Here is a 27,986-nt window from a genome sequence, read left to right on the forward strand (position 1 = left end):
GTTTAGACTGCGACACGGACGCGGAAGGCGAAGGCCAAGAAAGCCAGGAAGGGTTGACCGACCTCGGACCCATTCCGATGGAACCTCACCACCCACTCATGATTGCATTCCTCCAAAACAAATGGATGCAAACACCTACCAACCTCACACATGGACTTTACACTCCCGAGTTCATGAATGCTCATGCTGTAGCGCTCGGAAATATTCTAGATCCGGACTGCTCAGCCGTTCTAATCTCCGAAGAGCAACAAAAACAGATCGGACCCAGACCAGAGAACACATTCCTCCATCCCTGGTCACGTATCCACCACTTCAAAAAGGACCTAGACCAACACAACCAGGCCTCACAAGATCTCGGCCTCGGGGGTTCCGACGGCCTCCGAGGCTCCGGTGGCCTCGGGGGCTCCAGCGGCCTCGGGGGCTCCAACGGCCTCGGGGGTTCAGCTCAAGTGACGCAAACCGTACTTCAAGCCTGAAGAAAATTTTTAACTTCCTGAATACCATGCCCTTTGTCATTATATGCCTCATCCAACCTCCCGACCTCTCTGTCCTCCCGACCTCTCTGTCCTCCCGACCTCTCTGTCCTCCCGACCTCTCTGTCCTCCCGACCTCTCTGTCCTCCCGAACACGAAAATCAAGTCAAGCAGTCAGTGACTAGTCCGCCGTAGTAGTATCCGCCATGGTAGTATCAAACTGACCATACTTTTCATTGAATTCTTTCGATATCCCTTTGCTCAAATATATTAGGTCATCCAGTGCTTGCTTGAAGACGTCCAAAGCAACTAGTCCTTCATTCACTTGTAACCTGAAGTTCATCTCCGACAATGATGGATGGGGAATAGAGTACGAGGCGAATTCGACCTCTGGCATTTGACTCAGTCTCGACCGAAGAAGATTACCTATGTAAATAAGACTATTTTCGTACCTCTCCTTAAGCCATTCAACGATGAAACAGACAGGCCCTTACCTAGTGTGTGGTCTTCTCCACTAATGCTGATGGTAATTAGAGATGACTTTAATGCTTTTTCCTTGGTAATTGGATCATCCACTTCCTTTAAATAGTTAATTGACATTTGAATGAATACCAGAGTGCTATTTAAAAAATTCCCTCTCTCTGAAGCTAATATAATTGTTCCCATAATTAATTGTTCCCATAATTAGCACCACCAACCGGGGTCATCCCAGCACCGGGTCAGTCTACAATTCTCCGAAGATTAATCGTTCGCTGTATGTTCCTTGCAAGCTTAATGAATTGAGATTTTTGATTGTGCTTTTAGTAATCACTTTCTGGTTGCTAACGTCACTCTGTAAATAGATACCAGCTAAATTATTCCAATTTCCGAATTCAATATCCTGTTTGGTATTAAACCAAACGGCAATGACTGCGTCGGTGCCTACAGTATTCCAGACGTTCATATTGAACAAGTCGGTCACATCGATCTGATATAGACCCCCTTCTCCTTCTACTGCGGCCGTATTACGTGTACCTCCAACCCTGCTTATTGGACCGATCCAATAACGGGAGCCAAACATGTGGGTTCTTTGCCAACTGTGTACGTCAGCCCACGAGAAGGGTAGCTGTCCCAGACGTCGGATGCCACAGTTCCCTTCAGGGTTAGCAATTTGCGCAGAAAACAACTGGCTTCCATCTATAACTCTCACGATGTGGCTATAGTCTTCAGCGACCGTCGAATCATATTCAATGACAGTGTACGGCAGTGGCACTTCCCTTGTAGTCGTCGTGGACGCTTCCGTCGTCGAAGAAAGGTCTTCATCGGAGAGAGCTGATACCTTGCTCGGGGCAAAGTTTTTCGAAACAGTTGGCATATCCGTTTTGGTTTTAGGCCTTACTTCCAGCTGTAAAATCATCCGCTTTATACTCTTAAAGTTACCTGTAGCATAGTCACTCCAGTCAGGGGCTACAATCATCACTTCTGCAAGGCCGTTTGACCAGCTACCCGTGTTGTCGGGGATTGCCGGTTTCCACTCCTCGATCTGGAATCTAAGAAAGTGTATGCTCGAATTGGTGTGCTGCTTACTGGCAGGCGGACTTGATGCTGATAAAGTTGACAAGACCGTATCGGTAGGCGCAGCTGTTAAGTCCGTGTGAATTGACGCATGTTTGAAGGGCTTGGAATGTGGCGAAGGGCTCTCTGCAATGGGAGAGGCAGGCATCTTTACAGAAGCTGTCGCATACGGGTTTCATGTAGTCCTCGCACACGTCAAATGCGAATGCACGTTCGCAATCGGCCCAGAAACCCGTCTGCTCCCCGTCGTAAAAGGGCGCAGTCTGGAGCAAGTAATCCGCGGGTGTGGTGCACGTTTCTCCGTCCGCGCCAAAGGGATAACGGGTACTCAAGTCCGGTACAGCGTCAGGGTCCCAAGGAACTCGGCCGCAAGTCAGAGAATAAAACTGGTTCGTGTCGCGCTCTCCCAGAGCGGCCACGCCCGTGGCAAAGAGGATTTGCTTTTTCATTTTTATCGATGAGCGGACTGAGCAAAAATAGCAGGGATGTCACAGCCGCTCTGCGCCAAGGCAAAGGAGTGGTAGTCGAGAAGAAATGTAAGCGCGCCGCCATCTGCACAAAGTGCTCCGTATAATGTGTTCCCCATAAAGCGTTCCCCATAAAGCGTTCCCCATGAATGTTCCCCATAAAGTGCTTCGAATAAACTTTCCTGAATCCGTTCCTCAATCCGTTCCCTGTAGTCAAGGTAATACATCTCATTTTTAGGGAACGCTGGAACCAACAAGAACAGACCAGTTACCATAAACGCTGCACGGCTGGAGCAGGATGACTTACAAACAGCCTTGCCCAAGCTCACCAACAGCTTCAGGGATGCTCTCCAAAAAGCGCGCATGGAGAAGAAGATGACCCAATCGCAACTGGCGCAAGCAATAAACGAGAAACCTTCTGTGGTTGCAGACTACGAATCAGGCCGCGTATGCTCCTCACCAAACACTCGAACTGACACCACTTACCCGATTTAACTGACACCAAGTTGACGTACCCCAGTTGACGTACCCCAGTTGACGTACCCCAGTTGACAACATTTGGTTGTTGCAGGCTATTCCGAATGGTCAAATCATTACGAAGCTACAAAAGGTGCTGGGTTGCCATCTGCCCAAAGCCGTCCAAAAGCCCCCCAAGCCCCAGATTGATTAGCTCACATTGTTCTGGTACCAAAGTTCTCAAGCTGGTGTATTATTACGGGGTCTAAAGTCCTACCTCACAAACCCGAGTTCAGAAACTCAAGCAATGTCATTTTTATTGAGAGGTGAGCTGTGCGATGTCGTCTGTCACGCTCATAATTGAGTCTAGGTGGCGACTGCAGTAGGCCATAAGGAACAACGATAAGATGCTCTGAAATTGATAACGGAAAGGGATAAGCGGGAAGGGATGATAAGTGGGAAGGGATGATAAGTGGGAAAGGATAGGATAAGCGGGGAGACACTACACTGAGTAGCGGGGTGACACTACACTGAGTAGCGGGGAGACACTACACTGAGTAGCGGGGTGACAAGGAACAAGCGGGTGAGGAGATGTTACATTGAGGAGAACGACTGATGTCCAGGTGAGAAGAAGACAGGCAGCTGAGAGGAATGGGTATTGGAGCAAGTTAGAAATTGGTAGACAGGAGAGGAGGAAGATGAGTAGGGCGAGAGTCTGAAAGCCGAGTCTTTCAGCTGAGATTCTTGAGAAAGGAGCCATGCCTTGAAACTTGACGGGTACCTCTAGTTGTTTTACTGAATGCTTCCGAGTCACTAGAAAGGTAGGAGACCGGCTCACAAGATAATCAAATCCAAGGACCCATTCGAATTCTGAGAACACCATATAGGAGAGCTTATTGAATTTGATCAGGAATGCGTATTTACAGAAGTCTACCATAACTTCAATGGCGAACATTAGAGTGAGCCATTTAACCACCGTGGTGGGTCCATTTAGTTCGCCTTCTGTATCGACTCGGAGAGCACTATTCATTTGCAGATAGACGAAGAGGGCATCGGTAAAAACCTGAAACCGTTCGATGATGTCACCTGACACGAGGGTAAATAATGAAAATAAGGTTTGCTTCTTGAACACAGTACCCTTCAACTCGGCCCAGTTGTTCGAAAAGAGCAATAGGAACATTGCCGTAGGCTCCGACGTCATGGAGATGCACAATAATAGACCACGAGCCAAATGCATAACCACATGACTTGAAATACAAAGGACCGATATCGTCAAATTTAGGACAATGTTTCCGATTGCCGAACACCAATCCAGACCCTCGGTCACACCCATAAAAGAGCTCTCGGTCGACTCTCGCCAACATCCTCCCGGGGATGTTGCTTCCCGTTCCCCTCCCACCGATCCAGCCGGCTGATCCCTTTCTTGATGATCTCCCCCATCATGATCTCCCCCGGGCTCATTTTTTCGGTCAAAGGCTCGTTTGGCAATCACAACTTTCTGCTTCGGGTGCAAGTCACAAAATAGCCGATTCATGTTCGCCATGAGCTCGTAAAGGGCGTCACGCTCCAGGGAACGCCACATGCGGTCGACAACTTCCAGCACATTGAATATCACGTAAAGTTTTAATAAGCTTTGAGAACGAATGAAGTGGTATGCAGCACTGAATGATACGCATCTTCTGAATAACCAGTAAGAGAGTAGAAAGGCCATTAAGGTCGAAAGGTTGCTTACATCTGTGGGGCCGATCATTTCCAGTCTGCATTCCAGCAGCCTGCCAGTCTCCTGGAGCACCTTATAGCCTGGAGCTCCAAGCCGTTTCAGCCACAGTTTAAACTTACGCCTTTTCGAATCCATCGCAGGCGTCGCGGGTAGAGCAGGGGATGTGTCACCAAGTCTGTAGCCATTCAGCCAATTTCGTAACCGCTGACCCGGCTTCGCGTTTGCGTTTCCGGCACTAGTGTTCAGCATCGGATCGCCCGGTCCTGGGAGAGGGTCTTCAAAACCCTTCGGTTGGCCGTCGCTCGACCGCATAGACCGAGCGGATCTGCTGGTAGTCGATGTAGAGCCTGTTACTACCGGTCTTCTAATGGTGTTCGACCTTGTTGGACAGGGAGGGGCCGAATGTCTGGGCGAAGCCTGACGCCCAATCCCTGCCATTGCCCCCATGCGTAGGGAACCCATTCCTGAACCTGTAAGGGAATTAATTCTCTTCAATTTGTATCTGTACAATCCTCGGAACGAATTGAACCATAACATCCGGAGGATCTTACCCAGCGCCCCCGCGGCTTTAAGGGGCATCCAGGTAATATCGTAACAGAACTGCTGAAAGCAAACCAATAAGCCCCAAAAGGCGAGGCTTTCATATGTCATAAATGTCTTCAAAAAGTGCCTCAACTGAGTCTGAGGGATAGTACCCCGATTCTCCGTATATCCACTCCTATCCTGATACACACTCTTTCGTACCTCTCCTGGACTCTCCGAATCTTCAGGTACAAATCTGCACACCGGTCTCTTGCACCAGAACTCATCCTTCATCCATGTCAACAGAGACAATTCCTCATCACCAGAAAGTGTACTCATATAACTTAACCCACAGCCATCGTATTGGACTTCCAACATGTACTAAATATTCCCCTTCTGGAATCGGGGCGCTTTCTTCGTGTTGGATTTCTCTCTTCGTATAAATCCCTCTGTTGGGTGTTGCAACATCCTATCCAAATGTATCGAATTCTTATAGCTGCTCTATAAGATCCGGTTAAGACCCACCAAAAACACAATTAGAGTCACTACTAAGCTACCCAGAGTGAGCCGGATAATGGAGGCGTATAAAAGCGCTAGCGTGATTGCCAAAACGCCTCGGCCTTTTGGTCTAACTAAGACTTTACACCACGTCTCCAAATGCCTCAGCAGCTGGCCGTGGCCTGGTATGAAGCTGCTTTCCAAGCATGCCAATAATATGGAGAACGCAACTAAGCAGATTTGAGTGACAGCTTTGTCGAGAGGCACTAACAATAATTCGACGCACGCGTGTCCTCCAATTAACAACGAACCGCCAAACATCAGGACATTCGACAATCCCGCTTTCGATTTCGACTGGTAATAAAGCGGCAACGGCAAGCCACCTGGAATGGGAGGACTGGCTGGTCCAGACTCGCCCGCTATCCGCCCAGATGGACTCGGCACCAGCGCTGGTCCACTGCTGTACTGGATGTAATTCAATGGATAAAACGGTTGCCCGCCACTCGGTATGTGACCCGGAGTAGGCAAACCAGAGTATAACAATGGCTGATAGGGACCTACGCCAACAAATGATACAGTTAGGATCCATCAGCAACCACCACCTTTGGGGACCACCGCGGGTCAGGAGAACTGCTTACCATATTGCACTGGCGTGCCATACTGAACGGGGGGATTCTGGGACGGCCAGTAAGCTCTCTCCGTTCCCGACAAGTAGGATTCAACCATGTTCGCAGCCCTTCTCGCGATCACTTTCCGAATGTCGTTGGCCAAGGTGCCGTCCTGGGGTACAGCGACTACTGGATCAATCTCTTCCAGCAAATGATCTTCATCCGCAACGGGCGCACCCTCCACCTCCCCGGCCGCTGTAATCATTTACTAAAAACTCCGCCCCCCCTCACCTCCCCGAAGCGTCAAAGTATCGTCCCAAAGAGTCAGTCACCCCACAGCAGCCGGTACATATATCACGTTGAGTACGTAAAAGCGGCGCTCTAATTCTCTGACTTCATATACGCGAGGAACTCTTGCCAGTCTATTATGCCGTCTTTGTTTCTGTCTACGGCGTTAAGTATGTTCGCGATTTCATCCTTCTTGATCAGTTTAGAGGTCTCACCCGTGCCCGAAGCCTGGCCAGATAGTAATTCAACAAACTCCTCAACTGAGATACAACCATCATGATCACGGTCGAGTTTGTTGAAGGCCGTCCAAATGATGTTCAGTTCGCTCTCGCGCCATGTGTAAGCGGCGGCCAGGAATTCGGTGTAGCTGATGTCGCCGCTGCCGTCCACATCGAGTGCCTGTACGATCTTGTTAATCTCCCACTTCTCGAAACCAGCACGGTCCAGCCCCTTAGCCAACTCCGATCGACTTAAGATGCCGTTGTTGTCCTCGTCAAATTGCCGGAAAATTTCCGTAACCCGCCGAATCTGTACCGAATTGAAGTTCAACTGATGCGCCATTAAATTAATTAATGCCGCTTTAAAGTTCGAATGTCGCGCATAGTTTGCCAGGTTCGCGCACACGTCTGCGTCCAACTCGACCGTACTGGGTCGAGCGCTCTCGAACCATGCGTGCTTCAATGCCGCCTTAGCACTCAAGCGCGTCTTAGGGTTCTTGTCCAACAACTTCCTCAACAGGTCCACCCCCTCCTCCGACAAATGGCGGCAATACTCACGGAAAGGCGGATCCTGCCGCATTATTTTAGTCTTCACCTCCGGTACAGAACGTCCCGGAAACGGCAACCGACCTGTAAGTAACTGAAACATCACCACGCCGGCCGACCACATGTCGCACTTGATCGTCACCCACCCGGCAAAGACCTCCGGCGCCATATACAATATCGTTCCGGCACCGTGCGTGCTCATCTGGTTCTGATCCTCGAACATCTCCGCCAAGCCAAAATCAATCACCTTAATCTCCGAATGAACTCCCTTATCAGCGAACATGATGTTCTCCGGTTTCAAGTCCCTGCACAAAACTACCATCCCGGACCCACCACTTACTTATGAACGACATTCATCTCGTGAATGTAAGCCAAAGCCTTCAACACTTGATTCATGATCTCTCGCACATACTTCTCCGTCAGAAGCTTTGCTCGCTCGTGAGCTTGGGACAGACGCTTCAGTAACTCACCTCCGGTACATAAATCTTGGACTATATACAGATTATGGTAATCCTCGTAAACGTCCAGTATCTTAATCACGTTTGGATGATCTAGGCTCTTCAACACCGTCACCTCAGCCTCAATCTGCTCTATTGGGACCTTGGCTTTATCCTTATTTATAACCTTGCAACACCGCTCAAGGCGTGAGCTCTTCTCAATGACCATGAATGCCTGTCCAAAGGAACCTTGACCGAGCAGCTTCTCAAAGTGAAACAGCTCTATGAAACAGCACATCTGATCGTGCCACTGCGCGTGTGTGCAAACTCGTGTGCACAGTACTCTTGATCTGGTTGTCGCCGATGGCTGTTCGGCCCACGAAAAAAGAACGTCGCACCGGCACTGTTTTACTCGGGTAATAACGCTCTCGAACTCTCCAAAGAATTTGCCAGAACATCATTGTGAAGTCCTCCGCGCTTAACTCGTCGCTGTCACTGGTATTGAATCTATCAAAAATACCTCGCAAAGTCTCGGGATCCACCGGGGGTAAAGCAAGATTCTCCGACAACCTCTGAATTAGCCGCTGGCACTCCGCGAAGTTAAGAGAATTGGAATGATCCATATCAAATTGCTACAATCACATGCGCCCTCAACCCCTAACATCCAAACCTTACCTTGAAACTGGCTCTAGCACTCTTGATGAAAATGTTCTTGTCACCTAAGACATTATCAAGCTTCGCCTGCATCTCCAATGGATTTGGATCATGGCGCTTGCCTAAAGTTGTCAGAGCGGGTCATTAACAACTCTGATCTTACTAGTTCCCCGGTCTTTGGACTGCATGAACCAAAAAGAATTTTTTAATTTAATTGCGCGCTCTCGCGGTCAATGGCCTCTTGCGCTTTGGCGGACTCGTCCTCCAATCGCTTCTCATTCTCCTTTATCTTTACCTGATCAGACTCCTGCTTGATTTCGTCTTTAAGCTTCTTTGCCTTTTCCGCTTCGTTCTTGACTTCATCACAGAAGACTTCAGCTGACTTTGGACGATCAGGAGACACAATCGGTACCGCTGACAAGAATAAAGTTATGCAGGCGATACCACTTACCGCTCTCTTCCACATCTGATGGGACTTCATCCAAGACTGTCGCTGACTCTTCAACCTCCTGCAAGAACGATTTCATGTTTCCCGTTGCTGGCGCCTACATGTTTAATAGGAGGAGCCGGTTCATCCTCCTCCTCCTCGTCTTTCAAGACTTCGAGTCGTTCCTCTACCTCGTTTCGTTTGACATCTTTCTCCTCCTGTTTCTCCTCTGATTAAAATGCATTACGGCGAATCACAGATGTATCTTACGGAGGGCAATCGTATTGGCCTGCTTTTCCGGCTGATCCGGCAAGTCATGTAGTCTTTCTTTTACGGCAAATGCGTGCTCTTGTAGCTCGGCATTTTCCCTGGGCACGTCCTCCTCCATAGCTTCATCTCGGCCATCCTCATATTCCTCCTCCTTTTCTTTATGGTCATTGTTCTCTTTATTCCGTTGGGTGTCGTCCACTTGTTCGTGAACTAAGCTGCATAAGACTTGTGTAAATGATACTCGGATCCTACATGTCAGTTATCACTGGGTCATCATCCTCTTCTTCAAGTTCATCGAGGGAATGCAAAGACCCCGAAGGTCCTCCCGCCAGAGGCGTTAATGCCATGTTGATGTTATTTCCTCCTCCACCTCCACCGCCTCTATCATCCCCATGACATCGCCCGCCACAACACCCGCCACAATAACCTCCACAGCGAGCGCAAGGGGTTCCGTTCCCATGGCGTCGTCGGGTGTCGATCACAACGTTTGGAGATGTTTTCTCATGATCATGTTCCAAGTGATGTTCCAAGTGATGTTCTCTGACGCTCTCCGGTGGAGGAGGAGAAAAACCCATGCTTCCCGGGCGCAGAACGTCTTGTAATCTGACGCCGTGACATTTGTGACCAGACAAGAGCAGATATACAAAAATGGGTGATCTCTTCATAGCATAGCACACGTGTGTGTTGTGCGCAGTTTAACTTGATTGTTATGGTTTGAAGCGACGAGAGGGGCAATTTTTTTGTAAATGGTCAACAAGTGGTTGGGTGTGGCCGCGACGGTGGTTTCGGGCTTTTACGTGCCCGGATACGCACCCCATCACTACTCGATTGGAAGCAAAGTTCCGATAGAGGTAGGAAAGTTATGGAGCGCCAAGACGCAAGTACCATACAGTTACTACTCGATGGATGTGTGCAAGCCAGCTGAATTGGTCACAAATGAAGGTGGGCTGGGATATGTGCTTCTTGGCGATGTTATGCAGAATACCCCTTACTCTGTATCGTATATGGATCAGCGCGATTGCGAGATTTTGTGTACAAAGACGCTTACGAAAGAGGGAGTTCAAGGCTTTAAAGACAAGATTGACGGAGAGTACTACGTAAATCTGTTTGCGGACGGTCTTCAAGGAAATATTCGAATGAACTCGTTGGATTACTTGAAGTATTACGAAGCACTGGAACATTGGAAGGTGGATTTGATGCCGGATAACGCGACGCATCCTCAGCACCCGGAGTCGGTATTGGTGGTGGGGGGTTATCCGGTGGGTTTGCATATGAAGCAGCCAGAGAAGTATTTGTTGTTCAACCATCTGGATTTTACGATCAAGTACAACAACAACGAGGTGGTTGAGTTTGAAATGACGCCGAAATCAGTAGACTGGCCGAGCGAGTCTGAGGCATGCGACAAGGCTTCGGCGTATGGTCCGTTGGATCTGAATTTGAGAGCGGAAGGTTCTCCGATAATTTTTACCTACTCGGTTTACCATACCTACAGTGGCGTGCAATGGGCGACCCGGTGGGACGCTTACATAAGTGCGGTGTCGGGTCCGAGTCAGATCCACACGATGGGTATTCTGAACGGGTTCAATTTAACCGTGATGCTGGCGGTTATTACGGGCAGCATCTTGCTGCGAATTTTGCGAAGAGATTTGGTCATGTACAATTCCAGTGAAGCCGACATCGAAGCGATGCGAGCGGAAAGTGGTTGGAAGTTGTTGCACGGGGACGTCTTTCGCAAGCCGCGTTTTGCCAAGCTAATGGCTTGTTGTCTGGGTATTGGAGTGCAGTTGATTTGCATGATGTTCCTGACATTGACTCTGATCCACCTGGGCTTCGTGAACCCTTCCAAGCGCGGGTTGGTTTTGCAGACAGCGCTAGTGCTATTCTTCCTTTTGGGCGTACCGGCAGGGTACGTTTCCGCCCGTTTCAACCGGCTGTTGCAGCCCAATTACCAGAATACGTTGCTCGTGACGGTGTTCACGGCGTTCCAGTACACAGGTATTTGCTTTACAGTGTTCTTGTTGATGAACCTGACTCTCTGGATCAAGGACAGCACCGGCGCGTTACCGCTGAGTTACATTCTACTGCTGCTGGGCCTGTGGTTGCTGGTATGCGTACCGCTCGTGTTCATTGGCGCCTTCCTCGGCTACCGGCAACCCGACATGCAGCTGCCCGTCAGAACGAACCTCATTCCGCGCATGGTGCCGCCACTGCCCTACTACCTCCGTTCTTTCGTCCTCTGTCCCATCGGCGGCCTTGTACCCTTCACTGCCACCTTCGCCGAAGTCATGATGGTTATGAACAGCGTCTGGCAACATAAACTCTACTACCTCTTCGGGGTCCTCTTCGTCATCTGCGCACTACTCGTCGCCACCAGCTGCCTCATCAGCATCATCTTCACCTACACCTGCATCGCCCACGAAAACCACCGGTGGTGGTGGCGCTCCTGGTGGTCCGCCGGCTTCAGCGGCGTCTACATTCTACTAGCCAGTGTGCTCTACTATATCCAAGTCCTCGACATCAACAACTTCGCCAGCACGCTCCTCTACTTCGGCTACTCCGCCCTCGCCGCATATACCGTCTTCCTCATCACCGGCGCTTCCGGAACGCTCGCTAGCTTCTGGTTTCTTCGCAAAATCTACGGAGCCATCAAGGTCGACTAGCTAACCGCCGCTGGAACACGCAACCTCTGGAACAAGAGACCCCCCGGAAAAAGCAACACCCAAAACGGAGCGACGCCCGCATTTCTTACAAATCACCCACAAGCAAAAAGCCACCTAAGTACCCCACGCAGAATTTATGCGACAGTGGTATTTACCCGACTCTCGGTGCTCGATTCACCTACTACTCTCCTTGAGATGGTGACGCCCCCAATGAGGATTAGATCCCACCCTTCATGAAACGATGACCGATTCTACGCGCTTTTTGTACTCGTGCTGGCGGTGTTTCGATCCCGCCAGTTCTCGTGAACGGTGCTCGGCTCCCTCTTTCTGAGCTGGCTCTCTTTTTGGGGGATTGGGTCTCGCCGTTTCTCAAGAACAAGGACGATGTCATGCTCGTCGTGGAAGTTGAATTTCGCGCGTCGTTTCATATCCGTTCCCCTTTCCTCCATTTTTCCGCGTGACCATTGGAACAGCTGTTCAGGCCGCCTGTCCGTCCAACAGTGCCAGTAGTGCAACACTCGACGTCTAGAGTCTAGAGAGACGTCAGCCTTCCGCAACTGAACGGGCGCGCCCGTCTCGTTTTTTGGTGCGTTACTCGTATCGCATGCTTCTCGCAGCTGTGCCACTGTGATGATATGAGCATTGAATTTCCATGCGTACTCTTGCTGTTTCAACATGCGTCGCATATCCAGCACCGCTTTCGCTTCCGCAGCAGCCACGTCCTTCTTGCCAACCAGGTACACCTCGTCATCATCCCTGTTGCGCGTGAAAAGTCCATGACTCATTAGAACGGTGGCGGCAAGCGTTGCAAAGGCGGTGTCAAAGCCAACGGTGGACACGACTGGGCCTCTCATCTCGCGAAGTTTTTTTTATTTCCCCGAGGGGACGAAGAATTTCCCCGTTCTTGTGGGAGAGCGCCACTGGTGCCTCTGCCACAAGGGGCGAACCGTCAGACGCGTGTTCTTGTCTGTGCTAGGCCCCGCCTGCCCGTCCTTTGGTACATGAACGACATCGGTCAGGCGTGTGCGCGCACGTGCTGTAGCGCATCAAAGCGAGTAATATGTTTAAGGTAAATCAGGATATCAAATACTACCGAAAGACTCTCCTTCTTTCGCGTCTGACTCCTTCATGAAATCCATAACCCCACCAAGGTCGACTAATCGCCGGGAACAGCGCCCTAGAATGAACCGCACACGTGTTTGCAACATCCGTTCAATCTATGCTCAATACTTTTTGGGTTGGCAATACTACTTTGAAAGAAAAGGATTTCGCCGCTCACCAAGAGGCAACCTGACAGATGCAACCTGGCTTGGTTCTTGGGATTGCGTCTGTTTACTCTTCTTGAGCCGGCGATGCTCCTCCCGGGAAACTGTATCACGTCGTTTCTCAAGAATAAGGACGGCCTCTCCCTTAACGTCAAAGTTGAATTCTACTTCCCGTGTCTCATCCGTGCCCATTTGCCACGCCCGTCCGTGTCGACCTCCGAACAGCTCTTCAACTTTTGAACCATTCCAACACTGCCAGTAGTGGCACACTCGACGTCTAGAGTCTGCAGAGACATCAAGCTTCCGCAACTGTACGGCCGCGCCCACATTGATGTTCAGTACGTTCCCCTTGCCCGCACAGTATGCGTCTCGCAGCTGTGTCACTGTGACGGGATGAGCTTTGAATGTCCACGCCGTCTTTAGGTCTTTCGCCATATTACGTTTCTTCCAGACGGCTTCTTTCTGCACGCCAATAATTTCGTCCTTATCAACCACATACACCTCTTCATCATCCTTGTTGCGCCCGAAGAGTCCATGACTCATTATAACGGTGGTGGCGAGCGCTGCAAATACGGTATTAGGGCCAACGATGGATGTGACTGGGCCTCTCATCTCGCGAACCAATTTTTAATCGCCCGAGACATTCATCCGTTCCTGCAATGCAGCGAGGTCCCGCACCTTGCGTATGAGGAAAGCGTATGACCCAAGAAGAAAACCACTGCGACTGTTTCTCTGTTTTTGACAGCGCGCGCGCGTGTTTGCAGGACCCTCTTTCTAAGACTGTCGCTAGCGTCTGGTTTCTTCGCGAAGTCTATCGCGAAGACTAATCGCCGGGAACAGCACCCTAAATGAACCGCACTCGCGGGTGCGACGCCATATAGCCAAACAAGCTCACAAACCCGAAAGCATCGCAGATTTCTCCTACCCTCGGTGTTCGATTCCATTTGCTGATCGTGCTGCTAACGCGAATTTGGACCACGCTTGTTTCACTTACGATGCCTGATTCCATCCGTTTTTTGCCCCTGCGCTGGCGGCACTCCTCCCGCACGCTTGGACCCCGCCAGTTCTCATGAACGATGCCCGACTGAGTCTGTCCACACCTTTTGAGCCGGCGATACCCCTCCCGGGAAATTGGATCCTGCCGTTGCTCAAGAAGAGAACGGTGCCCCAACGTCACAGTTGAATTCTACCCGTCGTGTCAAATCCGTTCTCTTTTCCTTCTCGGCTCCGTTTCGGCTTTCGAACAAGTTTTCAGCCTGGCTTACCGCTCCAACAGTAGTGGGGGTGAGCCCCTGCAAATGCGGCATCGGAACGGTGGCCGTCACGGGGCATCGCATCGCGCAAACCTATTTTTGTTTCGTAATTCGTGTGCGCACACAAATCTAATCGTTGAATGTTGTCCAGGCTTCATTTCTCCTTGGCCCCGCAGAGTGGTTGGAGAGCAGAATGGCGAGAAGGTGTTCTGGATGCCAAAGAGGAATTTCTTCACTGCGGGTGAGGCCAGGCCAGCTGGCAGGCGGGCACAAAAAAGTGTGTTCACACACTTTTAAAGTTTGTCAACAAGGATATTTGAGGGTAATATTAGTGGTTGTTTGAAAAAAGCGTTTAGAGACTGCGAATGATGTCGGAGTCGCCGGGGTCGGTGACTGCGAGGGTACCGACGCGGAACATCTTACCGCAAGCAGTGCCGAGCTCGATATTGTTGCCGGCGTAGCCGTGCACGCCGCACCGGGCAATGACGGAATAGTATTCCAGTTCCGCGCGGCGAAGGGCGGAGCAGTTGTTGGCAACAATGACCAGCTTGGCCTTACGGCTACGCAAGGAGCGGAGCGTCTGCTTGTAGCCCAGGACACACTTGCCTGAACGCATAACTAACTGCAGCTTCTGGGCCATAGAGTCCCCCGTAGTCTTCTTGCTCTTCTTGGCCATGATATCACCCCGCTTCAAAAGAGTTAACACAACCAAAAAAAGGAAGACAAAACGGCGCGCACTTTAGGACATCCACTCGTTAGCACTTGCTTCCCCTCCTTGTACCATTTCCCACTTCTTTCTGGCCCCCCGTCATACCCCCCGCTGGCACCATGTCCCACCCATTGTTCTATGTCGTACCTCCTGTCATTCGGCAAATATGGCGCCGGTGTGTTGGACATTCACACACGGCGGCGATACATATGGCGGTCCCATAGAATGTATGGGACACCTGAGATGACCACCGTAAATGCCCGAGTGCAGTTGCCCGGAAAGTGTTATATTTATTATGGGCAAAAAGCGGAAGACGAAGGCCGAAGCTGCGGAGGATGCCAAGAGCCTGATATCGGCGCTCTTTGCAGAAACAAAAAAGCTGGGTGAGAAGAAGCCGTTGCGGAAAGACCGCCGAATAAAGACTACAGTTGACGCCGAAGAGAGCAGGAAAAGCTGCGCCGAAGGGGTTATCGACACTTTGTCGTCAAAGAAGATCCGGGCGTCAAAGAAGGCCCAAGCGTCATTGAACACACTGGCTTTAAAGAATACATCGGCACCAGACAAAGTCGCGAAGTCGTTTGATGAGGAGATGAAGTTAAATGGGGTGGGCAAGCGAATTGATGGTAAGACAAGGACTTATACCGAAGAAGGTTGGCCTATATATACGATGGAAGAGTTGAAACTTGGGCAGGGAGGTGGTACAAAACTTTGCCCTTTTGAATGCGAATGTTGTTTTTGATTTTTAACCAGAAATGGACTCGATAGACCCACAACTATGTCTTGAGAGGTTTAATACAATTTACTCGATATGGGATAAAGTGTTCAAGGATATCGATGCAATAATCATACTGACTGGAAAACCCAGCGAAGATGATGACGAAGACATTAATACCTTACCCGGAACATTACAGTACGCAACATGAGACACAATATTCGAACACAATATCGAGAGCACACACGTGTGCGAACGCGCTCGGAATTGAGCGCACATACATTTTGTGTTACAGTTTATGGATCTTTAAGCTAATCTTTCCGGAGACTCTCATAGTATTCTTCAAGGATCGAAGAATAGCATTTTCGGCCAAGGGGAAAAAGAGTAAGAGCTTGTAGTACTGAACCGCTTGTGAGCGGTTATGCTTCGTTGGTTAGTTGGGTCTAGGTGGCGGTTGGCTGAGATAAGTTTGTGTTTAGTGTTAATATTTCAGCGTTTGGCGAATAATGAGACATTGACAGAATCTTACAAGTTGTTATTCCTTCCTCGTAACACGGATGACTATAATGCGCATGTGGTTGGGCAGATCGTTCCTTTGCTGAAGGGTTGTGAGGTGGGTGGGGCGTTGATGACATGCCGTCGACCAATGGGTCTGCAGGCGGAAAAGTACCTGGCGTTGTTGGGTCTTCCATGTAGTCGGGAGGACTTGGATGAGGAGGGCTACTGCAAGGACCGGCCTGAGGGGTTAGTAAAGTTGCGGTGGTTGGCAGTGGACGCCTCCTTCACCCGGATCGGTTTTGAGTTGGATGTTGTGGGCCAGAAAGACGCGACGAGTGCAGCATTGGTTTCTGCACGGATGGCCAAGGAGGTCATCATCCATAGGATTGTGGACATCCTGGTGGATGGGAAGAAGGTGACGCACGCGGCTGTGGCTAATCTAGCCGAGGCGGCGTTAGAGGATGAAGAGCGGATGAGTAAATGGCGGGCCAAATATAAGTTGAACCCGGAAGACATTGATATCGTGTACAGTTCGTGCGAATCGGGCCCGAATCCGTACCGGCTGGAGTTCCAGACGACTACAGATGAGAATGATCTACACTTGGACAAGGGCACCATATCGATTGGTTTGGGTGCTAAATATTTCAGTGTGTGCGCAAACATTTGTCGCACGATAATCCTTGACGGCGATGAACAGACATTGAAAATGTACAGCAATATACTGAGCATCCAGAAGCATTTGCAGGGTTTAATCAAACCGGGTAAGTCGTTTAACGCCGTGTTCGAGGAGTGTATGAGCCACATCAAGAGTAACTACCCGGATATCGCCGACTGCATCGTTCCCAGTTTCGGAGGTGTCCTCGGTTGCAGACTGGAGACGGAGGGGTTTCAGTTCAATGCGCAGAGCGCCGCGAACGTATTGGCGAGAGGCATGCCGGTTTCCTTTGGTGTCACGGTGAAGCGTTACATGGGGAAGACGGACGCATGGATTTATGACTCAGGCATCGTCACAAGTGACGAGGGTCTGGCGGAGGCTGATATTAAGACGGGAGGTTGCCCGAAGTCGGTGGAGCAGGTGTCGTTCAACTTTGTGCAGCCGGAGAAGGCAAGCAAGGGGGAAAAGTCAGGCAAGGGAGAAAAGTCAGGCAAGGGCGAAAAGGCAGGCAAGGGCGAAAAGGCAGGCAAGGGTGAAAAGGCAAAGCCGGAAACTGGATCCTCAGGTGACGAGGCGGAGCCAGTAAGAAGCAGTCGGAGTGAGACAGTGGCTACACGTGTGCGCACACGCAGACGGATGGGTGGAGGAGGGCAGAAGATGGAGGAAATTGAGAAGTTGATTGCGAAGCAACGTGAATTACGGAGGCGTAAGCTGGCGGAACTTAAGGACCGTTTCCGGGATTTAGATATAGGTGGTTTCGTGCAGGACCGGAAGTCGGTGAAGAAGTTGGACCAATTTGTGTCATACCGTGACATGAGTGAGTTACCGAAAGAGGCGAGGCCGAACAAGATCTTCATCGATACGATACACGACACAGTGCTGATTCCGTACAACAATCACCATGTGCCGTTCCACATATCAATGATACGGAACGTGAACCTGCAGGACGATGAGAAGAACAAACATGTGATCCGTTTTTCGTTCTTTACGCCGACGGCAAAGAGCGCTGCACAGTGTAGTTGTGGGGCGGCCGAGCGCAATGCGGAGGCGGCTGCGGGCGGGGCGTCTGTGACGCTGAAGCCCTGTACTTGTAATAATACTGCGCAAAACAATATCTTACCGGAGCTGAGTAGTGAGCACTTGTTTGTCAAGGAGTTGCTGATCACAACAGTGGATACGAATGCGACTATGTTGGTGAAGGCGATAAAGGAGTTAAGCAAGAAGCATAAAGACAAGAGCAACGACGACGTGGTCATGTCAAGTAATGGTAGTGTGAGCGGTCCGAATATGATGTCGGTACCGCTTCTCATGAATCGTACGGGCCGTAGCATTGTGCTCCGATCGCTCTGCATCAGACACTCAGGTGGCCACCAGCGCAAAACCATGGGTCAGCTTGAGGCGCATCTCAACGGATTCCGATACACGGCACCACGGATGGAGGCAGTGGACATTATTTACCATAACATCAAGTATTGCTTCTTCCAACCAATAACCAACGATATTTTGTTAATAATCATCCACTTGCATCTGAAGCACCCAATCATAGTTAATAAGAAGAAAATAAAAGACATCCAGTTCTATTCAGACCATGTTATACAAGTAGACGACGTTATTGACCGGTATAATGGTCGTCACCCGTTTTCCAGCCGGCATCATGCACAGCATGATCCGGATGAGATTCTCGAGGAACAGCGTGAAATGGAAAAGAAGAATAAAATCAACAAGGAGTTCAAAGTCTTCCTGGAACAGACCATGCAGTTGGTTCAAAATGCCAATAACCTTGCTGACAATGGTGGCGACCATGGTCTTCGTGGCGCTAGCGGTGGCGGACTTACTTCTCAAAGTGCTCTGCACGCATTGGCCAAACAACCCATCACCTTCAACGTTGAAGTACCCAACAAGAAGCTGTCCTTTTTGGGCGTTCCCCGCAACACAAGTGTTACACTCATGCCAACACGGAACGCTCTCGTGCACCTCGTCGAGTGGCCCCCCTTTGTACTTCCTATGGACGACGTGGAACTCGTCTCTTTCGAACGCGTCGTTCACGGCGTGCGCAACATCGATATGGTATTCGTATTCAAAGACTACAACAAACCCGTCACCACCATCTCAAACATCCCAATGGAGTCACTCGATATGCTCAAGGTTTGGCTCAATGATATGGATGTTGTTTGGTACGAAGGCAAAAACAACCTAACGTGGTCGAACATTTTACGACATATCAAAAACAACATACAAGACTTCCTCAACGACGGCGGCTTCAGAAGCTTCATGGTCGATGAAGTCACGGAACGCGGCCCCAAAGACGACCAAGCCGACCAACGCTCCGACTCAGACTCCGACGACGACTCAGACGACGACTCCGATGACGACGAAGATGGCGACGCTGAAGACTTCGCCGCGGACTCCGAAACTGGCAGCTCCGACGACGAGGAACTCGACAGCGACCCCGCCAGCGGCGACGACGACTCCGAAGACGACGAGGACGACGAAGACGACGACGAAGACGACTCCGAAGCAGATGCAGACATGGACAGCGAAGATGAAGACGACGAAGAAGACGACGATGAAGACGACGATGAACTTCCAGCCAAACGACGACGGTCAGAGCCAGGAAACAACCCCAAAAAAGCCCGACGGTAGATAGCAATGTACGCGCGGGTCCGCGCGCGTGGAGCACACGCGTGTGCTCCCACAAGCGCGCGGCGAATCGTCTTTTTCCAGTTATTTTGACGCAGACAAACACACCCAGAGACTGCGTCTGTCAAGACACAGTCTCTGGGAATGTCACTGCCATGCATGTCATATCCTACATGGCAGCCCTCCCCTTCTTCCCTCCCCTCTCCTCTCGTCCCTGTGATCTGCCTGGGCTGACGCGGCCGACCCACCGAGCAGGTGGTGGGTATGGTAGTAAGTTGACTAAAAATAAATTTAGGGTTTGGTCGGGAATGTCTGCGCGATTTTTTTGGGGTCGCGGAGGGGCGAGTCGGTGCGTACGCGCTCGCTGGCGTGTGGTTCGCAGAGTTCGGAGGTTGCTTGTATTTTGCAGTTGAGCGCGCCAGCCTGATTGCCGTTGAGATCGTAGATAGGGATCTTAACGCGTTGTTCTTCTCGGGGCGTTCCGGTTTTCATGAACTGGTTCATACCGACGGAAGCGGAGCCTATAACGGTGTCCTTTCCGAGTTTGATATTATTGTAGACAGTGACACGCATTTCCGCTTCGCCATTGTAGGGTAGAAGGAATGTGTCGAACATGATGGGGTAGTTGGGGTCGTATTGTCGGTTGGTGATACCTCGAAGAGTGTGTCGACCAAGGTGTACGGTAATGTAGGGACATATCTTTTCCACATCCAGGTCGGCTTGAGCGTAGGCCCCAGGCGACTTAGATAAAACTGGTGATTGGATGTTTGTGGGTGACTTGGAATTAGTTGGCGAAGTGCCTGACTTCAGAGTGGAGCAGGCAATGACATTAATCAAGATCCCGCGTGCGTTCTGGTCGGTAACTTTTGTCTGTTCGGTATTGATCCCGAACTCGTGGATGCGGGGTCGACTGACAGGCTCGTCGGAACCGGCGACCTGCAGCTCAACCTCTTGTTTGCCGCCAGTACCCACGCATCGGATAGAGAGTTTACGCACGTCGCCTTCCTGGATACCGGCCATGTCCACCACGCCCTGCATAGTAACTTGCTGCTCAGGCTGGTCTGCGTCGCATACCTTAAGCACCCCTGTACTCTCGCCGCCGGAGCCAATAAAACCGGTCTCGCGGACCTTTGCGTTACTATCGAAAGGAGTGTCAAAGCGTAGGTGTTGATCACCTACGTGGAGTTCGGCGTAAGGTTTGCTGTTACGGTATACATTCGTGGGCATCACTTCCACTTGGTAGCTTTCAGGCGCACCCGCCGTACCCGCAGAGGGCAGTCCGCTGCTGTATTTTGTGCCATTATGTTTTGGTGAGGCCGTGAACTTCAGCCCCGCCTCAGGTGTCATCACGACGCGACACTTCTTCTTCCCCAAATTCTCTTGGCTCCACAGATACCTACCGGTAACCTTGGCGCCAGTCGGTCGTCCATTCTTGTCCAACAACGGCGCTTCAAAGGCCCCTTCCGGCTGCTTGAAGGTGGTCACGTCCACAGAGGCGCTGCCAAGCGTGGTGTCCGGATGGAACTTGACGTTGTCTACTGCCTTCAGTTCCAGTGTTACTGGTGCCTTAGCAGTCGCGAACTGCATCACCTCCCCGAAGTCCGCGACAGACGCCCCAGCCGTGCTCGCCTCCAGCCGCACTGGAGCGCTGGTTCGAAGCTTGCCTTTGCCCAATTTGCAAATTACATACGGCGCCAACTTTGTGCCCACACCCGCCGAACCTGAAGCCGGCTGATCTCGCAAACTAAAGTCCTCAAGCTCCAGACATGGCGCCGGGTGGTTCCCATAGACCTGCACCTCCTCGTCGTCCTCCTCCGGACTTACGGCATACGCCTTTGGCACCACGCTGGTAGAGGGCGTCGCAATCACCGTCACCGAACCGCCGGTAGCGCCGGTCTTCCGGTTCACCAATTGACCAGTCACAATCGACGTCTCTCCCGCCTCCACTACTGGATCCAGGTCCAGCTTACAATACCCGAACTCTTCATCCCGCTTCATCTTACGGTTATTATACAATGTCAGCTTCAACTTTCTGTCCCCGTCGTAAGGGAAGTAAAAGATGTCGCCGAACTCAGCCTGGTGGCCTCCATCCTCAACCGTGTGCGTCCTGAGCGTATTCTTACCCAAACGTCCTACAACGTACGGGTCCGCAGTCGCAACGCCTATATCGGCACTGTTCAAAATCTCCACTCGCATTGACTTGTACGGTGAGTTGATTGCCGACCTCGTGGCACCGTGTGAAGATGCATCGTCATTCACGGCACTCACCGCCGAGCCTGCGCCCGTACCTTCTACTACACTCGCCTTCTCATAAACCGGGTCTGCGTAACCCTTGACCTTCATGAACAGGTTCCCGCCTTCCGAGCCGTCGGGTTTAAAGAGAGGCAACTTCAGTCGCTGCACCTCTGCGTACTTGGCGTTATTCATGATCGGCGCCGTAGCCAACTTTGCCGATGCCAGTACGGGGTCCTTGTGCAGCTTCTGGTCGTCCTGTACTTCAAACTTTATGAACTCTACAGGCTGGCAGGGGAATCGGTAGACGTCACCAAACGTGCATGAACCGTTGCCCTTCTTGACTGTGTGTCCTCGCAGCTTTTGATTGCCCAAGACCACGTTCACATATGGGTCCGCGGAGGGGGTTTTATTGGCGCTCTTGGAAGGTAGGGGCACGTCCTGAATTTTGACGATCTCGATATCAAGCGCCTCGAATCCAGGGCTTGCATTAGAGATTCCTTCAGGACTCCGGTTCACCACCTGTCCCTCCAGCACACCCATCGTCTTGGTGGGCTGACCACAGAACTTGTCGGCAACGGCAATTTCCACATTCACTGTGCCCGCCGGCTCCCCTGTCGCACTGGCCAGAGGGACCGCCACAGCCTGCACTGGAGTCGTTTCTTCGTTGAAATAGTCACCCAGGTAGGCGTAGCCGGTGCCTACTTCCTTCGTACCGCTCTTGGCCGTAACTCGCAGATACGCTTTGTTGGACGCTGGGAAGGTCGCCACCTCGGCCGGGAAGGTAGGGTTCGGACCTCCATTCTTGTGTGGCGAACAGGCCACTGAACCACCGCCGTGTCCGAATTCAACGTGCGGGTCTGCCTTGTCTTTGAGCGGTAGGTCCCTTCCATTTATGGCGCGTGCCGAAAGCGAGTTGTACGCCGGTAGCCCCTCAAACTCAACTAAGTCTTGGGCGTTTTGGCCCTTATACTCCTTAAGGTTCGCCGCCTCCATAGCGGGTGCCCCAACCTTCTCCTTCAGCAAGGTCATATGACAATTAAGCATGCCTGTGTTCTTCCCGTTCAATTCCAAAGGCACGTTGACAGGAATTTGTTCGCGCTGTTTGCGTGTCAGATCCGGCAACGCGATCTTACCCGTCCCAATAGGCACATCTTTACCCAGCGTATCATGATCGGATATAGTAAACTCCACAGGGTAGTTAGGCCGGACCGGCATGGTATAAGTCTCCATAAGTATGGGATTAAGACCCGCATTCTTATGTTTTTTACCTTTAAGTGTTTGTTTGTCATGAGTGACTGTCAAATACGGGTCGCAAACATCCTTGCCCTTACCGAACACGAGATTACTGGCACATACTGCCACAACGCGGACAGAGTTGTATGTGCCTTCAGGTACGGCTTCCGAAGCTGGCAGACAACTTAGTTTGCTGACAGCATCCTTGGACGGATTGAAGACCATCTTTACGTCGCCCACCGCGCTACCCGCCGTGTTCCTGAAGGTGACCACCTTCTCGACGGGCGTGTCGCCATTCAGAATCGACTGCAGATCATTCACCTCGCCCGTGCCCAGTATCGGATCCTTGTGTAGTTTCTTGTTGTCTTGTAGAACAAACACCATTGACGGATCCGCCGAAGGAGTACACGGCAGCACAAACTCATCTTCCCACTGTCTATTGCCGCTCGGATCCGTCGTAGTTAATGTGCGCGTGCGCGCACTCTTCTTCTTCCAAGACGTCTTAATGAAGGGATGAGCATCCCGCTCAATACCCTTACCTTCGGTCACCCTCACACGACAACAACCCGCCTTAACAGATATCGGATTAACCGGAGCTGCGTTCTCGGAATGCTTATCAGCATCACGATCCTTAATGAAGTCAGGCTCATCCTGATCCTCGACAAACACACGAGCGACCGTCTCAGTTCTTTCGGAACTTATTGCTTCCAAATGTAATACCCCGGTCTGCTCGCCATGGCTATTCAGAACAGGTATATTCTTCACTTCAATTGGTCGCTTAAAGTTATTAGGAACTATGGTCGCCATACCCACGGTCGGATCCCGAGCCATTTTTGCGTTATCCATTACTGTCACTGTCACCTTCTCTGTCGGGTCCGCTATGGGCATCACGAAGGTCTGATTATAGTTCTTCACATCGCCGTCGACAGTGCAACCCTGTGCAGACCCTCCCCGAAGCTTATTGCTGGCATCCTCAACCATTATATATGGCCGTTGTGGTCTAGAACCGTCCTTAAGCGTCAATCCAGTCGCAGATACAATCCTCAACCTCATCGACTTCATTTCACCACTCGGACTCACAGGGGATCCCGGTGTCGGAATCGATTGATCTGGGGGAGTGGTCGTCGTCCCCGATGGAACGGTCGACTCCTTACTAGTAGACGGACCCACTTCATAGTCAGTGTTCTTCGATCCAATCGGCGTCCTTTCCACCTGCAAGTCTGTCTGAACTCGCGCTGAATTCTTTTTTAAGCCAAGGTAAATAACTCCGCACGGCTTGCCTGCTCGATTTTCAATCGGAACCTTTACTCCATCCATACTATCAAATTGCATCGCGTTCGGGCCAATAGGAACATCCGCCCAGCCCACTTGATATACACCATCCGAAAGCATAACACGCATTATCTCTTCTCCGCAATACGGCAAGTGAATCGCCTTATTAAAGTCAAAGCGGTCCCTCTCCATCTGTTTGCCCACTGGTGTGGACTTAGACAATTTACCCAATCCCAGGTGAACTATCGGCTCACTCTAAAAATCCAGACGTACTTGTCACAAACACGTGTTATCGCCACAACCACGTGCAACCTACCAATGGCGTATTCCTAGCAGGGTTAATCAAGTCAGACCCAGAATTCACCTGGCATGTTAACGTTCTCCGCGACCCTCTGGAGGGTGACGCATCTCGGTTTATTCTAGTTGTAGACGTATACGGTGAACGTCCTCCCTCGCGCATCATCCTGCAAATTTTATAAATCGATCTCACTCAGCGATGCGTCCCTTCACACACACTGTACCACACCCATCTGGTTGACTCTCAACCCTGGTTGCCTCTCAACCCTGGTCGAATTTATGGGGTCCCAAACTGCTGATCGGTGGTCGGACTCGCTAATCAAAATGAACACCCAACATGGAAAGAAGAAGAATAGTGGTTGATCAAATAGTCGCCAACAACTTTCGACCAAGAAAGCATCCATCATAGCATGACCACATTCTATGAGGCTTGGTAATCGGAATTAAATTATTGACATCATCATCAGTGAGCCTTTTGTCGAGTCAGGCTATAATCGCGTGGTCGCTAATCGGTATGGCAACTAAATGTGTTCATTGAGGCAGGCAGGCAGGCAGGCAAGCAGGCAGGCATGCAGGCAAGCAGGCAGGCAAGCAGGCAGGCAAGCAGGCAGGCAAGCAGGCAGGCAGGCAAGCACGACCTAGTCTTTGACCTTGGGGCCGGCATGTTCTCCTGGTCGCGCAACCTTGTCCCCCGTGAAGTTCAGGAAGGCGATGAATCCTGCGACGATAACCCCCACAATGGCCAGGTTAGTAATCAAATTGGATGACCAGCCTGTGGCAATGGCTTCCTCCTGGCGATGATTACCCCACATGCCCGACCCTGACACTGGGGGGTTGTCTGCATAAACATTGCATTTGGTTGTGCGGTGGTGTATTACGGTTTTTGAGTTGAACAGCAGAACCCATTCTGAGTTTTTTGGCATCTTTATGAGTCAGGATATGGTTGATTACAAAGGATAATCGAAGACCTCCAAGCAGGATTTTATGTTTGAGAAGGTCGAAGTCTATGTAGAGATGATTGGTAGGAAGTAGTGCGGCTTCTTGGTAGTTGATATCTCTCTCGTTAAGGCCAGGTCCGAGTGCTCCCTGTGGCGTATCTTCATGGCCCAAATCGGTTTTGAGTATGGGCATGTTGGCCAAAAGATCGGGGTCGTGTTTGTTCTTGAGTTGTATTTGTAATCTAGAGTATTGTGAGGCCTTGGTCCTGTCCCGGAACACTCGCTGACAGCTATCTCTGAAGGTGGATGCAGCCCATTGTTCGAAAATTTCGGTTTTATTTTCGGATGATTTCCAGAGTGTTTCCTCTTGTTGAATAATAGGTCTTGCTAGATTATTCATATGTGTCCACCCAGAGAACCAGAAGTGGGGTCTATCCTTGATGGTTTTTTGAACCAGATCTCGATCCCAATATTTAAATTGTGTGGTATCAACTTTGGAATGGTTGTCAAGGTAGCTAATATTCAGGTCCTTACCATTCCTATTGTAGGTATATCCAAATCTGGAGACGGAATGTAGTTCAGCAACAAGGCTTGCAATTAGTTTGATGAGATCAGTATCACTCAGTTTCAGTTTCAAAGGGGAAACAAACTGAGTATGTGATTCAGTACCAACTAACTTGTTGAAATAATAATTTAGAGCACCCATGATGCACACACCATCCTGACAGTTATCAAGGCCTTTGAAATAGTCACAATTGACCAATCCCTCATCTACCTCACGGTCTTGTGTCTGATAATAAATCCCAGTCATCTCTGGGTACTTCGCCACCAATTGATGAGACCATAATGAGATATCCACCACATCCTTCCCACCCAACAAACGCTTCAGCTGACTCAACGCTCCAGACTTGATCCCAGACATACATGTCATACCTATCGCAGCATGACCATCTGCATCCCAGCCCTTTACACAAAATGCCAGCAAGCTCAGACCGCCTAACCTCATCGTAGATAAATATTAAATGAATGTGCAGTTCGTCAAACTCATCCTCTCTCATCACCACCAACGTGAACGATGACTACAAAGCCTCCCACCGGTAAGTTGGTTCGTCCTCCGTGTTGATCACTCTACATGCAGTGGCTGTTTCTCTTTTAAGAACATGGGTATTCCACCCAAGATTCCTGCCGACGTACTGGATGAGTTGCAGTCGTTGACCGGGTTGCCGTCGAGTACCGTGGTGGTTTTGTACGAAAGATTTCGTGCACTGGCACCACAAGGATTCATGAGCTACGTATGTTTCAAAAAGTCCCTGGGGCTCATGGCGTTGCTGGACAACAGTTTTCTCCCGGAGAGATTGTTCAAGGCGTTCGACTTCCGTGGTGATGGCGTTTTGGATTTCGTGGAATGGTGTGCCGGCCTTGGTATTATGATGAAAGGAAGCGAAGATGAGAGGCTCGAGTTCAGCTTCCGTATACTACGGTCACCCGGCAAAGGCGTTCTCCGCCGAGGCAACAGTCTCACTGGTCCCATGTGGAAAGGTCTCGAAGATCAGGCCGCAGCGCATAATAAAAGAAGCACCTGGTCCGCCGTCTATGGCGCCGGCAAAACTAACAGAAAGGCCTCAAGGCTGCCCATGGGAGTCTTCCCGCCCGCCCGCCACCTCCAACAAGTCACCACAGCAACACTGGTTCCGGCACCACTGGTTCCGGCACCACTGGTTCCGGCACCACTGGCTCCAGCACCACTGGTTCCAGCACCACTGGTTCCAGCACCACTGGTTCCAGTACCACTGGTTCCAGCACCACTGGTTCCAGCACCACTGGTTCCAGCACCACTGGTTCCAGCAACAATGGTTGGAGCACCCATTGGTCACAACGCCGGATTGGAACCCCGGGAGATTAGCTCTCGAGAAGAAACAAGTCCCCTCTTGCTAGTACCCCCCAGCAGCTGCGAGCCTGTGGAGGCTGGCCTGGATGCAGGTCTAGGGGACCGCCTGTTGTTGCCACCGCCGTCCCTAGCGGCGACCGGACCGGCGGTGACCGGGTCGTTGAAGACTCCGTCGCCCGCGGTCGTGGACTCTTCGCGGGCTGGCAGCCGAGGATGGGTAACATACCTGCTTGCCACTGACCCCACCGATCCTAGCAATGTGATTACTCTTAGCGAATTTAGACATATTGTGCGTTCGTTAGAGAAAACACGATCACAACTCACAACTGAAACGTCCACGGAACACATACCTGACCACGTCATAGACGAGATCTTCAATAAGGCATGCAACCAAGAAAATGTCCTCAGACTTGAGAAGTAAGCTCGCCACGAACATGCCTAACTGCCTGCCTGCCTGAGTCGTTCTCCCTGCGTGAAACGTAAGCCGTTCTCACTGCCGTTCTCCCTGCGTGAAACGTTATTCCTACTCTACATTGCCATAGTTATAAGGCAGCTGTGAAGGAGAGACCGGAGTTTCTAGAACTACTTGGAAT

At 50.8% G+C, this 27,986-nt stretch overlaps 18 protein-coding genes across 18 annotated transcripts; 6 read left to right on the forward strand and 12 right to left on the reverse strand.

Annotated features, from left to right (window-relative positions):
* Nucleotides 1-125: 125 nt before the first annotated feature.
* GNI_081770 (hypothetical protein) lies at nt 126-476 on the forward strand (the record flags this gene model as incomplete). The annotated part of the gene is made up of 1 exon (XM_011135732.1): nt 126-476. One exon carries the CDS (start codon nt 126-128, stop codon nt 474-476), a length of 351 nt encoding a protein of 116 aa, XP_011134034.1.
* Nucleotides 477-654: 178 nt separating this feature from the next.
* Nucleotides 655-1,073, reverse strand: GNI_081780 (putative DNA-directed RNA polymerase subunit; the record flags this gene model as incomplete). Its single annotated transcript, XM_011135733.1, has 2 exons — nt 655-899; nt 968-1,073. 2 exons carry the CDS (start codon nt 1,071-1,073, stop codon nt 655-657), a joined length of 351 nt encoding a protein of 116 aa, XP_011134035.1.
* Nucleotides 1,074-1,197: 124 nt separating this feature from the next.
* GNI_081790 (hypothetical protein) lies at nt 1,198-1,929 on the reverse strand (the record flags this gene model as incomplete). Its single annotated transcript, XM_011135734.1, has 1 exon — nt 1,198-1,929. The coding sequence occupies one exon, from the start codon at nt 1,927-1,929 to the stop codon at nt 1,198-1,200; it is 732 nt and encodes a 243-aa protein (XP_011134036.1).
* A 106-nt stretch (nt 1,930-2,035) lies between these two features.
* On the reverse strand, nt 2,036-2,476 carry GNI_081800 (hypothetical protein; the record flags this gene model as incomplete). The annotated part of the gene is made up of 1 exon (XM_011135735.1): nt 2,036-2,476. One exon carries the CDS (start codon nt 2,474-2,476, stop codon nt 2,036-2,038), a length of 441 nt encoding a protein of 146 aa, XP_011134037.1.
* Nucleotides 2,477-2,484: 8 nt separating this feature from the next.
* Nucleotides 2,485-3,164, forward strand: GNI_081810 (putative multiprotein bridging factor type 1; the record flags this gene model as incomplete). The annotated part of the gene is made up of 3 exons (XM_011135736.1): nt 2,485-2,563; nt 2,733-2,941; nt 3,066-3,164. The coding sequence occupies 3 exons, from the start codon at nt 2,485-2,487 to the stop codon at nt 3,162-3,164; spliced, it is 387 nt and encodes a 128-aa protein (XP_011134038.1).
* A 102-nt stretch (nt 3,165-3,266) lies between these two features.
* Nucleotides 3,267-5,570, reverse strand: GNI_081820 (putative eukaryotic membrane protein; the record flags this gene model as incomplete). Its single annotated transcript, XM_011135737.1, has 2 exons — nt 3,267-3,362; nt 3,549-5,570. The coding sequence occupies 2 exons, from the start codon at nt 5,568-5,570 to the stop codon at nt 3,267-3,269; spliced, it is 2,118 nt and encodes a 705-aa protein (XP_011134039.1).
* A 741-nt stretch (nt 5,571-6,311) lies between these two features.
* Nucleotides 6,312-6,563, reverse strand: GNI_081830 (hypothetical protein; the record flags this gene model as incomplete). Its single annotated transcript, XM_011135738.1, has 1 exon — nt 6,312-6,563. One exon carries the CDS (start codon nt 6,561-6,563, stop codon nt 6,312-6,314), a length of 252 nt encoding a protein of 83 aa, XP_011134040.1.
* A 116-nt stretch (nt 6,564-6,679) lies between these two features.
* Nucleotides 6,680-8,534, reverse strand: GNI_081840 (putative calcium-dependent protein kinase; the record flags this gene model as incomplete). The annotated part of the gene is made up of 4 exons (XM_011135739.1): nt 6,680-7,655; nt 7,691-8,067; nt 8,126-8,419; nt 8,463-8,534. The coding sequence occupies 4 exons, from the start codon at nt 8,532-8,534 to the stop codon at nt 6,680-6,682; spliced, it is 1,719 nt and encodes a 572-aa protein (XP_011134041.1).
* A 112-nt stretch (nt 8,535-8,646) lies between these two features.
* GNI_081850 (hypothetical protein) lies at nt 8,647-9,485 on the reverse strand (the record flags this gene model as incomplete). Its single annotated transcript, XM_011135740.1, has 5 exons — nt 8,647-8,855; nt 8,893-8,950; nt 8,991-9,097; nt 9,139-9,353; nt 9,391-9,485. The coding sequence occupies 5 exons, from the start codon at nt 9,483-9,485 to the stop codon at nt 8,647-8,649; spliced, it is 684 nt and encodes a 227-aa protein (XP_011134042.1).
* Nucleotides 9,486-9,884: 399 nt separating this feature from the next.
* GNI_081860 (endomembrane family protein 70) lies at nt 9,885-11,798 on the forward strand (the record flags this gene model as incomplete). The annotated part of the gene is made up of 1 exon (XM_011135741.1): nt 9,885-11,798. The coding sequence occupies one exon, from the start codon at nt 9,885-9,887 to the stop codon at nt 11,796-11,798; it is 1,914 nt and encodes a 637-aa protein (XP_011134043.1).
* A 251-nt stretch (nt 11,799-12,049) lies between these two features.
* GNI_081870 (hypothetical protein) lies at nt 12,050-12,652 on the reverse strand (the record flags this gene model as incomplete). Its single annotated transcript, XM_011135742.1, has 1 exon — nt 12,050-12,652. The coding sequence occupies one exon, from the start codon at nt 12,650-12,652 to the stop codon at nt 12,050-12,052; it is 603 nt and encodes a 200-aa protein (XP_011134044.1).
* Nucleotides 12,653-13,045: 393 nt separating this feature from the next.
* Nucleotides 13,046-13,675, reverse strand: GNI_081880 (hypothetical protein; the record flags this gene model as incomplete). Its single annotated transcript, XM_011135743.1, has 1 exon — nt 13,046-13,675. The coding sequence occupies one exon, from the start codon at nt 13,673-13,675 to the stop codon at nt 13,046-13,048; it is 630 nt and encodes a 209-aa protein (XP_011134045.1).
* A 993-nt stretch (nt 13,676-14,668) lies between these two features.
* On the reverse strand, nt 14,669-14,992 carry GNI_081890 (60S ribosomal protein L30; the record flags this gene model as incomplete). The annotated part of the gene is made up of 1 exon (XM_011135744.1): nt 14,669-14,992. One exon carries the CDS (start codon nt 14,990-14,992, stop codon nt 14,669-14,671), a length of 324 nt encoding a protein of 107 aa, XP_011134046.1.
* Nucleotides 14,993-15,320: 328 nt separating this feature from the next.
* Nucleotides 15,321-15,764, forward strand: GNI_081900 (hypothetical protein; the record flags this gene model as incomplete). The annotated part of the gene is made up of 1 exon (XM_011135745.1): nt 15,321-15,764. One exon carries the CDS (start codon nt 15,321-15,323, stop codon nt 15,762-15,764), a length of 444 nt encoding a protein of 147 aa, XP_011134047.1.
* A 13-nt stretch (nt 15,765-15,777) lies between these two features.
* GNI_081910 (FACT complex subunit) lies at nt 15,778-19,533 on the forward strand (the record flags this gene model as incomplete). Its single annotated transcript, XM_011135746.1, has 3 exons — nt 15,778-15,935; nt 16,033-16,121; nt 16,217-19,533. 3 exons carry the CDS (start codon nt 15,778-15,780, stop codon nt 19,531-19,533), a joined length of 3,564 nt encoding a protein of 1,187 aa, XP_011134048.1.
* Nucleotides 19,534-19,821: 288 nt separating this feature from the next.
* GNI_081920 (C2 domain protein) lies at nt 19,822-24,462 on the reverse strand (the record flags this gene model as incomplete). Its single annotated transcript, XM_011135747.1, has 1 exon — nt 19,822-24,462. One exon carries the CDS (start codon nt 24,460-24,462, stop codon nt 19,822-19,824), a length of 4,641 nt encoding a protein of 1,546 aa, XP_011134049.1.
* A 743-nt stretch (nt 24,463-25,205) lies between these two features.
* GNI_081930 (putative S1/P1nuclease) lies at nt 25,206-26,511 on the reverse strand (the record flags this gene model as incomplete). The annotated part of the gene is made up of 2 exons (XM_011135748.1): nt 25,206-25,405; nt 25,446-26,511. 2 exons carry the CDS (start codon nt 26,509-26,511, stop codon nt 25,206-25,208), a joined length of 1,266 nt encoding a protein of 421 aa, XP_011134050.1.
* Nucleotides 26,512-26,665: 154 nt separating this feature from the next.
* GNI_081940 (hypothetical protein) lies at nt 26,666-27,814 on the forward strand (the record flags this gene model as incomplete). The annotated part of the gene is made up of 1 exon (XM_011135749.1): nt 26,666-27,814. The coding sequence occupies one exon, from the start codon at nt 26,666-26,668 to the stop codon at nt 27,812-27,814; it is 1,149 nt and encodes a 382-aa protein (XP_011134051.1).
* Between the last annotated feature and the right edge of the window lie 172 nt (nt 27,815-27,986).

The sequence above is a fragment of the Gregarina niphandrodes genome, assembly GCF_000223845.1.
Source record: "Gregarina niphandrodes unplaced genomic scaffold scaffold00015, whole genome shotgun sequence".
NCBI classification, from domain to species: Eukaryota; Apicomplexa; class Conoidasida; order Eugregarinorida; family Gregarinidae; genus Gregarina; species Gregarina niphandrodes.